Source organism: Trichechus manatus, unplaced genomic scaffold, assembly GCF_000243295.1.
Source record: "Trichechus manatus latirostris isolate Lorelei unplaced genomic scaffold, TriManLat1.0 scaffold00121, whole genome shotgun sequence".
Taxonomy (NCBI): Eukaryota; Metazoa; Chordata; class Mammalia; order Sirenia; family Trichechidae; genus Trichechus; species Trichechus manatus.
In genome coordinates, this window is record NW_004444057.1 from 6,525,858 (window position 1) to 6,541,328 (window position 15,471).

General features: G+C 34.9%; 1 protein-coding gene across 1 annotated transcript in view; it reads left to right on the forward strand.

Annotated features, from left to right (window-relative positions):
- PRRC1 (proline rich coiled-coil 1) overlaps nt 1–15,471 on the forward strand; it is a 30,336-nt gene extending 14,865 nt beyond the window's left edge. Inside the window, exons 7-9 of the mRNA XM_004384296.2 lie at nt 4,481–4,584; nt 10,528–10,630; nt 14,874–15,471. Of these exons, the coding sequence (XP_004384353.1) occupies nt 4,481–4,584; nt 10,528–10,630; nt 14,874–15,083 (417 nt within the window). The 3' untranslated portion in view covers nt 15,084–15,471. The remainder of the gene's footprint in view (nt 1–4,480; nt 4,585–10,527; nt 10,631–14,873) is intronic.

Consider the following 15,471-nt stretch of genomic DNA (forward strand, 5'->3'; position numbering starts at 1 on the left):
ACAGATGCAGTAGTACATCAACAGGGAACTGACAGAAATTCAGGCCGGATTCAGAAGAGGATGTAGAACAGGAGATAGTATTGCTGATGTTAGATGGATTTTGGTTAAAAGCAGAGAATACCAGAAAGATGTTTACCTTTGTTTTATTGACTATGCAAAGGCATTTGACTGTGTGGATCATCACAGATTTATGGATAACATTGCAAAGAATGGGAATTCCAGAACACTTAATTGTGCACATGCAGAACCTGTGCATAGAATAAGAGGCAGTTGTTTGAACAGAACAAGGGGATACTGCATGGTTTAAAATCAGGAAAGGTGTGCATCGGGGTTGTATCCTTTCACCATGCTTATTCAGTCTGTATGCTGAGCAAATAATCTGACAAGCTGGATGATATGAAGAAGACCGAGGCATCAGGATTGGAGGAGGAGGAAGACTCATTAACAACCTGAGATACGCAGATGACACAACCTTGCTTGCTGAAAGTGAAGAGGACTTGAAACATTTACTGATGAAGATCAAAGACCACAGCCTTCAGTATGGATTACACCTCAACATAAAACAAAAATCCTCACAACTGGACCAATAAGCAACATCATGATAAACAGAAAAGATTGAAGTTGCCAAGGATTTCATTTTACTTGGATCCATGATCAGTGCTGATGGAAGTAGCAGTCAAGAAATCAAATGACATACTGCATTGGGCAGATCTGCTGCAAAAGACCTCTTTAAAGTGTTGAAAAGCAAAGAATGTCACTTTGAGGACTAGGGTGCGCCTGATGCAAGCCATGATATTTTCATTCCCCTCATATGCATGTGAAAGCTGGACAATGAATAAGACCAAAGAAGAATTGATGCCTTTGAATTATAGTGTTGGTGAAGAATATTGAATATACCATGGACTGCCAGAAGAAGAAACAAGTCTGTCTGGGAAGAAGTACAGCCAGAGTGCTGCTTAGAATTGAGGATGGCAAGAATTTGTCTCACATACTTTGGACATGTTATCAGGAGGGACGAGTCCCTGGAGAAGGACATCATGCTTGGTAAAGTAGAGGGTGAGCGAAAAAGAGAAAGACCCTTGATGAGATGGATTGACACAGTGGCTGCAACAATGGACTCAAGCATAGCAACGATTGTGAGGATGGTGCAGGACTGGGCAGCATTTCGTTTTGTTGTACATAGGGTTGCAGTGAGTTGGAACTTACTCAATGGCAGCTGACAACAACAACAAGTTAAATACCTAGATTGAAGTTGTACTTTTAAGATTTCAAGAGTGCTTTTTCAAATTGGAAAGAGTTTATAGATCTGGGAAGGAAGACTTCAAGATTTAGTTTTAGAAGGTAACCTGAGGAAAATCCTAAGGTAGAAAGGGATGGTTGGACAACAACAATAGAAATGGTGAGTGTATTTTCTTGAAGGTCTAAAGCAAGGGCTTTTTGTAAATTAAAGCATTATATAAATGTAACATGAATGTTGGTTCTGGTATTACTATAAAAAAGGATGGCAAAGGAATTTGTTAGTTTAATTCTGTGGTAAGAGATATTTAAATCTGAGAGGTTAGAACTTGAATTTGTTATACGAGGCAAATTGGAATTTATGGCTTTGTGTTTCAGAGTGAGGATTTGAGCAAAGGTGGTGAAGATTCTGGCAGTTTGACCAATAGAGTCTGTTGATACCAAGGTTTCAGTTATTCAGAAAGCTTACCAAGTCCTGAACTATGAGTTTTGAATGTGAAGGAAGGAGGCAATATGGGAATATTTACGAAGATGGTATTTAATTAATATTAATTATGAAGAGTTTATGAAACAATGTTACAATAAAAATGAGTTTAGATAACTAGATGACTGTGTGATAGTCTGCATTTTTCATTATGGTTGTAAAAACATGGGTCTTAAATGTTTTGTTATATTAAATACCATTACACAGAAGATACTTAAGATTGATAGGTACTGAAACTGAAAGGCTAATGGGATTTTTTTTCCTCTAAGAAAAGCCTTATGGATATTATTAGTAGTTAGATTTATATTGTGAGTTTATTAGTATTTGACACGTTTGTTTTTGCTGTTGACCTTGCCCTTCAGATTTAAACATGTAAGGTTCCTTTTCCACAGTCTTTAATACAAGCTCAAAATTAAAATACATTGAAACTCTTATATAGGTAAGTGATTTGTAAATTTATCAGCTGTTTTTTTTTTCTTTCCAGAAACAGTAGAGGGAGCTAAAGAGAACAAAAATAATGTAGACTCCTAGAAAATTAAAATTTTAACTAAGATTTTTTTTCTTGTCATAAGATTTTATTTGAAGTGAACTATCCTTAAGTTTTCCTTTAAATATATGAAGTTGTTTAAGGAATTAACATCAGTTCAGCGAAGATTAAAGTTAGGAAGCTTCTGAAACATCTCCAAGTATTCATTTTATTGAAGTCCAATCAGTTATAAACATTGTTTTTTAGCATGTATTCAGTAAGGATGTAGTTAATATCTACAGGCATTTATGAAGAAACATAAATTTTGAAGAAGCATAAATTTTTAATTCTTCATCTCAATCAAGTTGCTTAGTGGTAGTTCTTAAGAGTACAGTGTAAGCTCTAGGGGCCTTTCTGTTTCTTACCTTAGTGGCCCCTAAAGTACCTAATTCTTCATTTCCTATTGCTGAAAAGTAAAGATAAAATTCCGTCCTAGAAACATTGGCAGAGACTAATGCTAAGGCTTCTCTCTTTGCAAATAAAACTCCTAGAAGATGTCACATTTAATTAATGTGGTGGTCGGAAGAGAAGAACGGCCAAGTATCACCTCTTCATTTTCTCTTCTGGATTGCATAAACAAAAAAGAATTAAACCTGTCTACCTAACTCATTATTCTCTTACAGGTGCTTATTAATTTCAATTAAATATTTTGAGAATCCCATCAAGTATAAAGTTCTGTGTTACAGGATAGTGAAAAATGAATAAACTAAGTCAGTGTTCCCTGGAAGCATCAAATCTAGGAATATTTTGTTATAGTGCACAGCTGAGATACCACCTTTAAGAAGTTAGGGATGAAGCTCTAAACATCCACTAATCCCGCAGTAGTTTTCACTGAGTTAACATTTATTTAAACTTCATTTTGATGAAAATTAAGCCATAACTACCTCTTGGGTGGAGTGAATTGGGAAAATTTACAGTTTCCCGATTGTAAATTTACTCTCAATAGTTAAGTTCATCTTGTGTGTTATATTTTCTTTCAAATTCAAGAGCTGCCTGCTCATTCCAGTATTATTAGATTTGGTGACTCCATATTTATACTACTTATTTTCTTTCAAATTCAAGAACTGCCTGCTTATTTCAATATTATTAGTTTTGGTGACTCCATATTTATACTGCTTAGATTCTTAACATTAGCCATATAGGCCTTCAGAAACCCTTTATTTTTCCCTTTGTTAAATTTATTCATTTAGCAAATTCTTATTGAACACTTAACTAGATACTGTGCTAGACACCAGCGATATAATGGTGTGCAAAACAGACACAGTTCTGATTTTGTTGTAGTTTAAATAGTATTTTCTTTCATCTTTATAAGCTTTATAATTGTTCTGTCTGCTCTCATACAGTTGTGACTTTGTTATGTTTATTTCAGTTGTCTCAGAGGTATCCTAGTCTTAAGTTTCATTTGAGTAAGCATGGACCACTTAAATCTTACACTCACTATTTAGCTTTATTGTCCATATTAAGAATAAATGTATTATTATTCATGGCTAGTTTTGTTCAGAAATAGATTTTTCTCTTGCTTTTAGAATACATTTCACATCATTTGTGATTACTGTTTATGAAATGATTCAGATAAAAGTAGTAAACAGCAACCTTGTCTTCACTAATCCAGCTTTTAGTTTTCTTCTGTAAGGTACATATTTAATACATGATTTTGAGTTATCTATACTGTGTTCTCAGACTCTGTTTTACTTCATAAATGGCAATAATTTTCCTGAACAAGCTTTGGTGTGATATATACATTTGTAGTTTTCTTAAGTTTTAAATAACTAGCCATCTTGGTGCATGTTTTTAGGTTATATTTAAAGAGAACTTGAAGAAAGAGAAAAAACATACTTACTGTTGATGTAATTGCCTACCTAGACATTCTAAGAGAGAATCTAATTAGAACTAATGAATGATCAGTAAGACGGCCTTTTGCCAGATCAGCATTTTTAAAAAATCCATAGTTTTCTTGTGTTAGTAATAACCAGTTCGAAAATGTAGTATAAAAATGATCCAATTCACAATAGCAACCAAAATAACAAGGTATGTAGGAGTAATTTAGAAAGTATACTCCAAACTGTTAATACCGACGGAATAAGGTTGGACTTTTTTACTTCTTACTCCATATGTTTATGTATTTGAATGTTTACAGCGAGTATTTATGTATTTGTGTATAAATGTATAATCATAAATATATTTATTATTGAATAATTTGAAATCATTTTCTAATCCATGCTGTTGTTGTTTAGGGAGCCCAGGAACGGATAGATAGCTTACGTCGAAGTGGAGTGATTCATGAAAAACAAACAGCTGTGTCAGTAGAAAACTTCATTGCAGAATTGCTACCTGACAGGTAAGAGGCTTATTACATTTTTCTTGGAAGCCAAAAGAAAAAAGAGTCTAGGGCCTTCACACTGAATACCTAGCAAAAAGTGTATCCAACTATAGAAACACAGAGAAAAGTGTATTCTGGTGCTAGTTGTATCATTTAACCTAGTTGTGTAACTGGGGTAGCTCAGCTGACATTTCTACCCCTTTTTCTCTTTTATAAAATGGAGAATAGTAATACCTGCCGTCTTAGTCATCTAGTGCTGCTATAACAGAAATACCACAAGTGGATGGCTTTGACAAAGAGAAGTTTATTTCCTCACAGTAAAGTAGGCTAAAAGTCTAAATTCAGGCATCAGCTCCAGGGGAAGGCCTTCTCTGTCTATTGGCTCTGGAGGAAGGTCCTTGTCCTCAATCTTCCCCTGGTTGAGGAGCTTCTCAGGTACAGGGACCCCGGGTCCATAGGACGCACTCTGCTCCCCGTGCTGCTTTCTTGATGGTATGAGGTCCCCAACTCTCTGCTTGCTTCCCTTTTATTTCTTGTTAAGATAAAAGGTGATGCAGGTCACACCCAGCAAAACTCCCTTACATTGGATCAGGGATGTGACCTTAGTAAGGGTGTTACAATCTCACCCTAATCCTCTTTAACGTAAAATTACAATCACAGAATGGAGGACAGCCACATAATACTGGGAATCATGGCCTAACCAAGTTGACAGATACTTTGTGGGGACACAATTCAATCCGTGATACTTGCTTTCTAAGATTGTATTAATAATCAGTTAATATAATAGTACTGACAATGATACAGTGGTCTATTGATTTAGATATAATTGACCACTAATAGCAAGCACAGCGATTTACACAGTCATTTAGAGTAATGGAAGGTATGGGCAAGAGGGCCTAGTGGTAGTCACCAGGCTTGTGTTCTGCCGAGCTTTAGCTCTCATCTAGATCAGAGAAAAATCCCAAACAGAAAAATTGTTGTTTTTGAGGATTCCATACTTTTAATAGATCACTTTTTCATGGGAGAAATTGCTTTTTATATGCCAGATTGATTTAGATTAAAATAACTTCTCAACTGTTGAAATCTACCTTCTTTTGCAATCACATTGTGGTTTTGTTTTTATTTAGTTTGTTTGCTTGTTTATTCAGTATTGAATAATGCTGTACCTAGTACTTTGTGGTTATACCAAAAAAAAAAGAAAACCAAACCCATTGCTGTCAAGTTGGTTCTTACTCATCGCGACCCTAAAGGACAGAATAGAACTGCCCCATAGGGTTTACAAGGCTGTAAATCTGTACAGAAGGAGACTGCCACATCTTTCTCCCACGGGTGGCCGGTGGGTTCGAACTGCCAGACTTGGTTAGCAGCCAAGTGCTTTAACCACTGTGCCACCAGAGCTCCTCTTTGTGACTATAGTGTACAAAAATGTACTCCAGCTCTGAGAATAGGCAGTATATACCCAGAGGAGCAGCTGTAAAGCTTTAAATAGTTTAAACAGCTGTATAAGAAGGTATATAATTTTTTGTTGACAGGAAATGTTATATAAAAGTTCAGTGGAGATTACTCATTGTGGAGGTGGTGTCAGATGAGATTCATGAGTGATTAGGGCTTGAACTGGATTTTGAAGAGTAGGTAAAATTTGGATAAGTGGAAAAGGACATTCTGGGTGGAAGAGAAAGTTTGAAGATGATCAAGATGTGTTTTGGGGACAGTGATTGTATCAGCTTGGCTGAAGGTTTGTTGGATAGGAAATCAGGAAGTGTTTTGAGGAAGAATTGTGAAGAGCTTTGAATGCTGTGTTGAGAAGTTTGAACTTTCTGTGTAAGTACTGAGGGACTATCCAGTGATGACGATTACTTCATTTTTTCCCCCTCTATTAAACTTTTGGAGCCCTGGTGGCACATTGGTTCAGAGCTACAGCTGCTAACCAAAACTTTGGCAGTTCGAATCCACCAGCCACTCCTCAGAAACCCTATGGGATCACTGTGAGTTGGAATCAACTCAACGGCAATGGGTTTGGTTTTTTGATTTATTAAACTTTCACTATTCTTTTAATGCTAACAATAGAAATTACAATGCATTTTGATATTACGTTATAATACAAATTATGACTTTATTTTTTCCCTGATAGTACTGGGACTTTAGAACACTTGTAACACCACTTACTCCCCTTCCACCTTTTGTAGCATTATTGTAATGCATCTTAATTAGGCATATATTTTAAACTCCTAAAGTATTACTAGTATGGTTTTGTACAGCCAGTGTTCATTTATATTTACCCTCTGAATTCCTGCCTGCATTTTTGTTCTTCTGTCTGGGATCATTTTTCTTTGGTATACTACTTGTTATGTAGGACTGCTGGCAACAAATGCTCATAATTTTTGTTTGTCTGAAAGTATCTTTCATTCATCTTTATTTTTGAAGGATGTTTTTGCTGGATGTAGAAACCTAGGTTGACAATTCTTTTCTTTCAGCAGTTTAAAGCTGTCATTGAGTTGTTTTCTGATTCTGTTATTTCTATTAAGAAATTAGCTGTTCATCTTATTATTGTTTCTGTGAAGGTAATGTGTTTTTTTTCCTTCTCAGAGATTGGAATTTTCTCTGTCTTTTTATTTGTGGTTTTACTGTAGTTTTCTAGGTGTGTTCCCTTTCTTTGCTTTTTGTACGTATTCTTTAATTTTTCTGTGGATTCATTGAGCTTCCTCATTCTGTGGCTTGATGTCTTTCATCAGTTTTGGAAAATTCTTGGCTGTTATCTCTTCAAACATTGCTTCTGTCCCATTTTTTTCTCCCCTTTCTTCAGTGGACTCCAGTTACATGTTATTAGATATAACATGCTCCGGGAATGTTTTTTACATTTCTTACATTGTAAATTCTTTTTTTATTTTATTTTTCCTCTCTTTCTTTCTTTCTGCTCTTCATTTTGGGTATTTTCTGCTCATTTGTCTTCAGTTTCACTAATGCTGTCTTCTGCTCTGTCCAGTCTGCTGTTAAATCCATACAGTGAGTTAAATTTTTTAAATAGATTCCATTTATCTAATGAATATCTAAATTTTTTCATCTATTTTGAATATAATTACCTCTGTTTTCTTGAACGTATGAATCACAGTTATTTTAAAATTCTTCTATATTAATTCCAGTATCTGGATCACTTGTGGGTCTGCCTCTTTAGTCTCCTTTTCCCCTTGCTTTGATGATGTGGTATGGTGCAGTTTCTTTGAGTGCCTAGTAATTTTTGAAAGCTAGACACTGTGTATAAAAAACTAGAGTCTTCAAGTGATCTTGAGAAGGTTCTGTCTTTCCTCTAATAGAGTTGGCAGAGGTGGGTTGGAGGTGGCGGATAGTATGGTGACTTTAGTCACAGACCGAGCTGAATTACGGCTGGGTAACCCTCAGGGTCAACTGAAATTCTCTGGCTCACGTTTGAAAGGTTTTCCCCTCTCAGAAGTTTTACTCCCATTTTTTCCTCCTTGCTTTTACAGCTCTTTTATGCCTTTAAATACATGTTTTTTATAATTCATCCAACTTTTTAGTGGAAACATTGGCCTGCCATAAGCTGCTCCACATTACTTATAATTGGTATTTTTCTCACCAAATAAATATCTTTTGAGCAGAAGAGTAGAGTATTAGGAAGGTTAGGAATGTTAAATAGTATTAGGAAGTCTGTTGATGTTTCTAACATGGATTAGGGAGGACAAGAGGACATGTAATAAACCCATGATTCTAAATACCTGATATTTCCTGCTGTGGCTACTTCTCTCTGCACAGAAGACAAAGCCAAGGAAATGCATGCTAACAACTTAGGCAAGAAAAGACCCAATTCAGGAAGAGCAAGCCATCCAAAAGAGGAAATCCCAAAAGTGTTTGGTCCCTAGCAAAGAATATAGCTAGTATGTTGTTAGTTGCCATCGAGTCAATTCCGACTCATGGTGACCCCATGTGTGTAGTGTAGAATGGCTCCGTAGAGTTTGCAAGGCTATGACATTTCAGAAGATCACCAGGCCTGTCTTCTGAGGTGCCTCTGGGTGGGTTCGAACCTCCAGCTTTTCAGCTGTTATTTGAGCGCTTAACCTTAGACCTAGCATTTTTCAAATGCTGCCTTTGATGTACTTTATATTAATTCGTGCTAAATGAAAAAAATTAGAATGATTTATACTATATATAGAAGAATGTCAATTTGAGCATGACTGTAAGATTAACCTATCTAGTTTTTTGGTGTTAAAATGTTGGTGTTAAAATGTTCTTTCTTTTATGAATTGATTGGTGGTAGTAGATGGTCTCTCTTTGGTTTAAAAAAAAAAAAATTGGCATACCTACATTAGTTCCCCAGATTCTTTTTTGAAATTTTGTTCTGATGAAGTCTCAATGTCTTGGAACTGAAATTCTTCTTACGGCCTTTTCAAGTCAATGGAACTTCCAAATAGAATTAGTCAAGTCCATCTTAATTTACCAGCCACATGGAGAAGGATAAGGAGAAAGAAGAGTGGGATCCTCAGGGGCTGTCCTTGAACATGATCAGTCTAGATCACCACTCTTCTCCTCCTTGGATGGAGAAGAGGTGTAGTTGTAGGACAGTAGGCCTGAAGGGGAGACGAACTGAAAGTTTCTTTAGACAATAGCACTTGTGAAAGAAATGGAAAAGTTATTTAGTGGGGATGACAGTGATTGCAGTTTTAGATTTATTGAGTTTAAGAGAATGGGACATCCAAGTTGGAATGTTCAATAAATGTTCAATAATCGAATGATAGTACTTTATAGCATAAATGGGACCTTGGAGTTCTTCTAATGTGTATCCACATCAAAGAAGAGAGACTGCTTATGTATCTTCAGTGACTCTGCTTTTCAGGAAGTCCACGCCTGATAACTGAGTATAATTATTCTTCTGTACCATGTACATTATTGCACACAAGTCATGCAAAATAATACAAAATAAAATTTAGCTACATTTGACTTTATAGAGACTTAACCAAACACATTATCTTGACTAAGAAAATTGTCATAACAAAATAGCAAATATTGATTAGTAACCAAATAAATCCCATTATTTAATGTTCTTAATTTAAAAACATAGTTTTAGAATGTGAATACTGTAGACATTACAAACTGCCATTTTACTGTTCAGCAAAATTGTTACCCTATATTTTACTTTTGTTTTTTCTTTGAATTTGTGAACAAGTCTCCTGCCGTATTGCATATTCATTGCCGTTTATTAGATATACATGTGTTAAAAAAAGAGATGTTGAACATATACTTGTTCCGTATACTCATTACTTAAATTCATGATTTCAGGGAATCTGACTGTTTTATGATTCTGGTGAGCTAAAATGCTGGTGGTGCTACAGTTGACTTAAGTCAATTTGCAGGTGTACCACTTTTTTGTAATTTATAAGTATCTTTAAATGGAAGAAAGTTTCCCTGATGTCATAAAGCTGTCTTTGAAGACTGACTCATTGTGAATAGTTCAGAAAATTTGATTAGAAGGGTTTATCAGGAATGAGAAGAGTATTTGTTATTTTTTCTGAACATATTTTTTAATTTGCTAGTAGTTGGCTACATATTAATAATAGATTTGGAAATATAAAATTTCTGATTTTTAGCAAATGACATTTAAAAAATATTAGCCATGATCAACTATTTTCATGTTCAAATGAGTAAATTTATCTGCTGCAAATTTGAAGACTCCTATTCCTCTCCCCCTCTTAGCAAGAAAAGTGAACTTTCCTTGATAAGTAATTTTAAATTATTATGTTATTTTTATTCCTAGTTCTTTTTTGCTTATTAGAAGTAAGTCAGAATGGTAATTTTATTTATTTACTTTTTTACATTATCTACTTGCAAATTGATTAAAAAAATTTCTTTTTGAAGTTTGCTAATATTTTACCTGAGTAATAATACTTTTTATGTATTCACTATAACTTTTAGTTAGCATGTAAACAATGTGAAACTCATATCTCATTACAGATGGTTTGACATTGGTTGTTTGATAGTTGAAGATCCTGTCCATGGCATTCATCTGGAAACATTTACACAAGCCACACCGGTGCCTTTGGAATTTGTACGACAGGTTGGTTTTCTCATTTTATTTTTCATTATGTTTTTGGAGAAACTTGTAATACTGTTTTCAGAATAAAAATTTGTATTAGCTGTGTTGTTGGAAATATGATATGTTCTTGATTTTGCTTCAGTCTTTTCTTTTTCAGCCTTTTTCCTTGCTTTTCAACTTCCTGTTTTTTCTGTGTTGTTTTAGTAACTCCCTACTTTTGTTTTCCAACCGTCTTTGAATAGATAGTACATTACATGATTAATCATTATTTTCCTTGTTTTTTTTTCTTTCTTTGACTTTATGATTGTGTTTCCTGCCCTTAGGTTAGAAAAAGATTTACCTCTTCTGCTTGTTTTATGCCCACCTACTTTCCCCTTTATCTCATGTTTTATTTTTGCTATTACCTTTTCCTTTTCTTTTGACTTGGTCTTTCTCTGACTGTTCATCTTCAGTAATGAGTCAGTATTAGAAGCCTTAGGTGATAGGCACATGTCTTAAGTTTTGTTGACTGAAAATGGAATTAATATTTATACCAACATAGTTTTCAGTAGAATATAAGCATAAATGTAAGATGATGTTGATTCCTTATATGTTTTTATATAAACTATCTTTCATCACATTTGTACTTTTATACATTGTTGAATGTCATTTTAAAACTCTCAAAGTTGTTTGGGACTTGTGTGCATTTGAGAGAATCTGATAAAACTATTGGGTCCCCTCAAGAAAATACAGATAAGCACTTAACATACAGATTTGGCATATATGTTCACAGAATCCCTGAAAGCCACCTTGTGTTACTCCTGGAGGTTTATAATTTAGAAAGTGGTCTGAGAATTGATGCTTGGAACTTTGAAAGTTTCTTGAGCCTCTCATTTATGCCATAATTCTTACTTATTTTGAGAAGTTCAAGAAAATATTTTTATAGATGTGAAAGTTAAACATATTCCAATATGAAAATGATTAAAAGATTGTAACTGAATACTATGATAATTTATTATACTGATAAATTAGATGAAATGGTTGATTTTCTAGGAAAATGTAAATTGCCATACTTGACTCAAGAATAAGTATTAGATTGAACCATACAAAATTGCTGTCTTTGAAGGTCAAAAATAGTCAAATATTAGCAATTTCATATGATTCAACATAATTAGATTACCCAAATGAAGTATTACAACAAAAGAAATTCATCTAACTCCCAAAAAATACTGAGTCCTAATGGCTTTATAAGTATATTCAAGGAACAGATGATTCTCATGTTGTATAGAGTATCAGAAATAGAGGCAGAAACTTTTCCAGTTCTTTCTGTGAGACTAATCTGTTTCCTAAACATGTGGTAGCACCAAAGAAAATTTTAGTGCAATATCACTTAGGAAATAAATGTCAAAATTATTGGTAAAATTAGTAAATAAAATTCAGGAATATATTAAATGAACATTATATCCTGACCAAGGAAGATTTGTCCTGGGAGTGGCAGGATGGTTCAACTATAGCAAATCAATACATAATTCAGTATATGAACAGATAAAGGAGAAAAATAATTTTAATAGACTTTGAAAGATACTTGTTTGAAATATCTGTTGTTTAACTCTTAGCTAATTTTGAATAGAAGGGTATGTGTGTACTGGAAAATCAAAGCAAACATCAGATCTACTGATAAGATTATTATAAACCTTGTAATTAAGGATGCTGCTGTCATTGCCACTATTTAACATTGCTCCTGATCTGAGGTCAGCAAATAATGGCCCACAGACAAATCTGGCATACTGCCTGTTTTTGTAAATACATTTTATTGTAACACAACCATGCCATTTGTTTACATACTATTTGTGACTGCTTTCACATTACAGTTACAATTGAGTAGTTGCAGTAGAGACAACCTGGCCCACAATATTTACTGTCCGGCCCTTTTCAGAAAAAGTTTGCCGACTCCTGCACTAGGTGTGTTCTATTACAAAAGGACAATTTTTTAATTTTTAATTTTTTTTTTTAAGGAAAGAAAGCGACATAGTGGTCAAAGAGCAAAGAGGGACCTGTATATATTAATATTGAAAGATATCTCGAACATACACTGAAAACAAAAAAACAAAAACAGTGCATCTAGTGTGATCCCAGTTATTGGCAGGGAGGGTAAATGTGCTTTAAGATGTATATAAGTGAATAGAAAGAAAAGGCCTGGAAAGATACACAGCAAACTTAATAGTGGTAAACTCCGGGAAGTGGTATTTAAAGGTTGTCATTAGCTTTTCGCTCAGCTTTTTATTCTGTTTTTTTTTTAATTTTTTGTCTTGTGGTTCAAAATTCAGAAGGTACAAAAGTGTATACCTTGATATGTCTTCCTCCCATCCCCAACTGTTCAGCTCCTCTCCCTGGAGTCAGTGATATCCCTTTCTTTTTATCCTTCCTGAGTTGTTTTATTTTATGTTTGTGCTTCTTTATTGTTGAAATGTTTTATTTAAGGGAATAGAAATCAGCTCTTCGGGGAATTATAATTTTCATCAGTATGTTAATCCTATAAGTAAAAGTCTGGAAAATACAGTCATATAATTTATGCTTGTTGAACTTAAATACAAATGGTCTCCTCTCAGCCCCCAATTAAAAACCCAGCTATTCTGGGTTTTTGCTGATAGTATAAAATGCCTTACTGTTCACATAAGGAGCTCTGATGGCACAGTGGTTAAGCATTTACCTGCTAACTGAAAGGTCAGCGGTTTGAACCCACCAACTGCTCCTCGGGAGAGATACGTGGCAGTCTGCTTCTGTAAAGATTTACAGCCTTGGAAACCCTATGGGGCAGTTTTACCCTGTCCTTTAGGGTCGCTATGAGTTGGAATCAACTGGACTGGCAGTGCGTTTGGTTTTTGGGTGCTATTCGAAAGTGTGATCCTCAGCCTAGCATCATAAGCATCACCTGGGAACTTGTTAAAAATTCAGAAACTCAGGCTCCAACCCAGAGCTACTGAATCAGGATCTGCATTTTAACAAGACCCTCAGGTAATTGTTATGCAAATCAAAGTTTGAAAAACACAGTTCTGCTATTTTCTCTAAATGCCTTAGTGATCCATCTGCAATTTCTCTTTTTTTGAAACAGTGAAATACTGATAGTGCAGTGTGCATTGTGGAAGATAATACTTAAAGTAGTGGTTCCCATATGCTGGACTGTTTGCATCAGACTTACTCAGGGAGCTATTTTGTGCATACTGTCCTGTTTCGCTGGGACCCAGCTACGGAGTTTCCAATTCAGTAGTCTTAGGTGGGGCTTGAGAAACTGGTTTTGTAAAAACTCCTCAGGTGATTGTGATATACAGCAGATTTGAGGATCATGGTATAGATCCATTTTGCATATGGATATAATATACTCCTTTAGACAATATCTGATACCCTAAAACAGAAAAAACGCATCATTTTTGGGTATCAAGCAATGAGTTTATTCTTCTCTCATACTTGTGTAGATGAAGAAATGATTTGAGTGGGAGCAGACATAGGTTGGGTTAAGTATGAATGACATAACAATGGTTGATGCTGTCCTGGACTGAATATTATTGATAGGCGTTAGTCTCTGGGTGGTGCAAACAGTTAAGCACTGGATTGCTAACCAAAAGGTTGGCAGTTCAAACATACACAGAGGTACCTTGAAAGTAAGGCCTGTCAGTCTGCTTCCAAAAGGTCACAGCCTTGAAAACCCTGTGGAGCAGTTCTACTCTGCACACACAGGGCTGCCGTGTTTTGGAATTGACTCCACAGCAACTAACAACAACTTTAACTTATTCAAATGTTAATGCGGTTTCCTGTAATAGACTTCTATAAATTAATTGAGCAACTCTTCTCTAAATGGGTTGAAGCCTTAAGTTTCCCCTATTTCCGGTAGGAATTTTAAGACTGTAAAAAGATACAAGTAATATTTCCATTTTAGAACTAATCCAGTTATTAGCTAGAGGTGACACTGAGCAAAGAACTTAAGCCCTCTGATTTGAACTTTGTTAGTAGATGGAGTCATTAGATTTAAGGCTTCGATTATATTTGAACAACAAAATGAGCTTAATGTAGATATTTTAAACAAAGTAGATGCATGCAATATTGTTTTAATTTTTTTATAGCCTTGTAACTTCATTGCTGTTGGCAGCCTAGCTGTGTTTCTCAGGATTTCTCATAATCTATATTAAAAGTAACCTGAGAGACTTCGAAATGTCACTTAGTAACACAGCTTGTTCCAGTGATATTTTTAAATGTATTATAAATAATATCGACTTCATTTTTTCCAAAGGCTCAAAGTCTAACTCCCCAGGACTACAATTTAAGGTGGTCAGGCCTTTTGGTAACAGTGGGCGAAGTCCTGGAAAAGAGTTTACTAAACATCAGTCGGACTGATTGGCACCTGGCTTTTACCGGCATGTCTCGTCGACAGATGATCTACAGTGCAGCCAAAGCACTAGCAGGCATGTATAAGCAGCGCCTACCACCCAGGACCGTGTGAGAGAAGACTGATGTAGGATACTGAGACTTTTGCTTTCAGCTTGATGTAAAAGATTTTGTACCTTCTTTAAATTGAACAGCTTCAGTGAATTCAGCAGTTTTTATAATTTTCCTGTAGGCTGCAGTTTTTCTTTTTCTAGAAAGGCATGATGTTATTCCAACAGATGAAAAGAAACAGATCCTTTTTAAGGTCATATAATTTCATATACTATAGTTCTCAGAAAAGAAAATATATAAACATATTTATAGCACAATTTGATACATCAGATTTATAAGGTGGAAAGTCATGTGCTAAGACATTTAAATTAATTATATATACCTGATTATTTTGTTTTTTAAGAAGACATAGTTAATTAAAAAACATGTTTACTGAATCTTCTTTTAAAGCA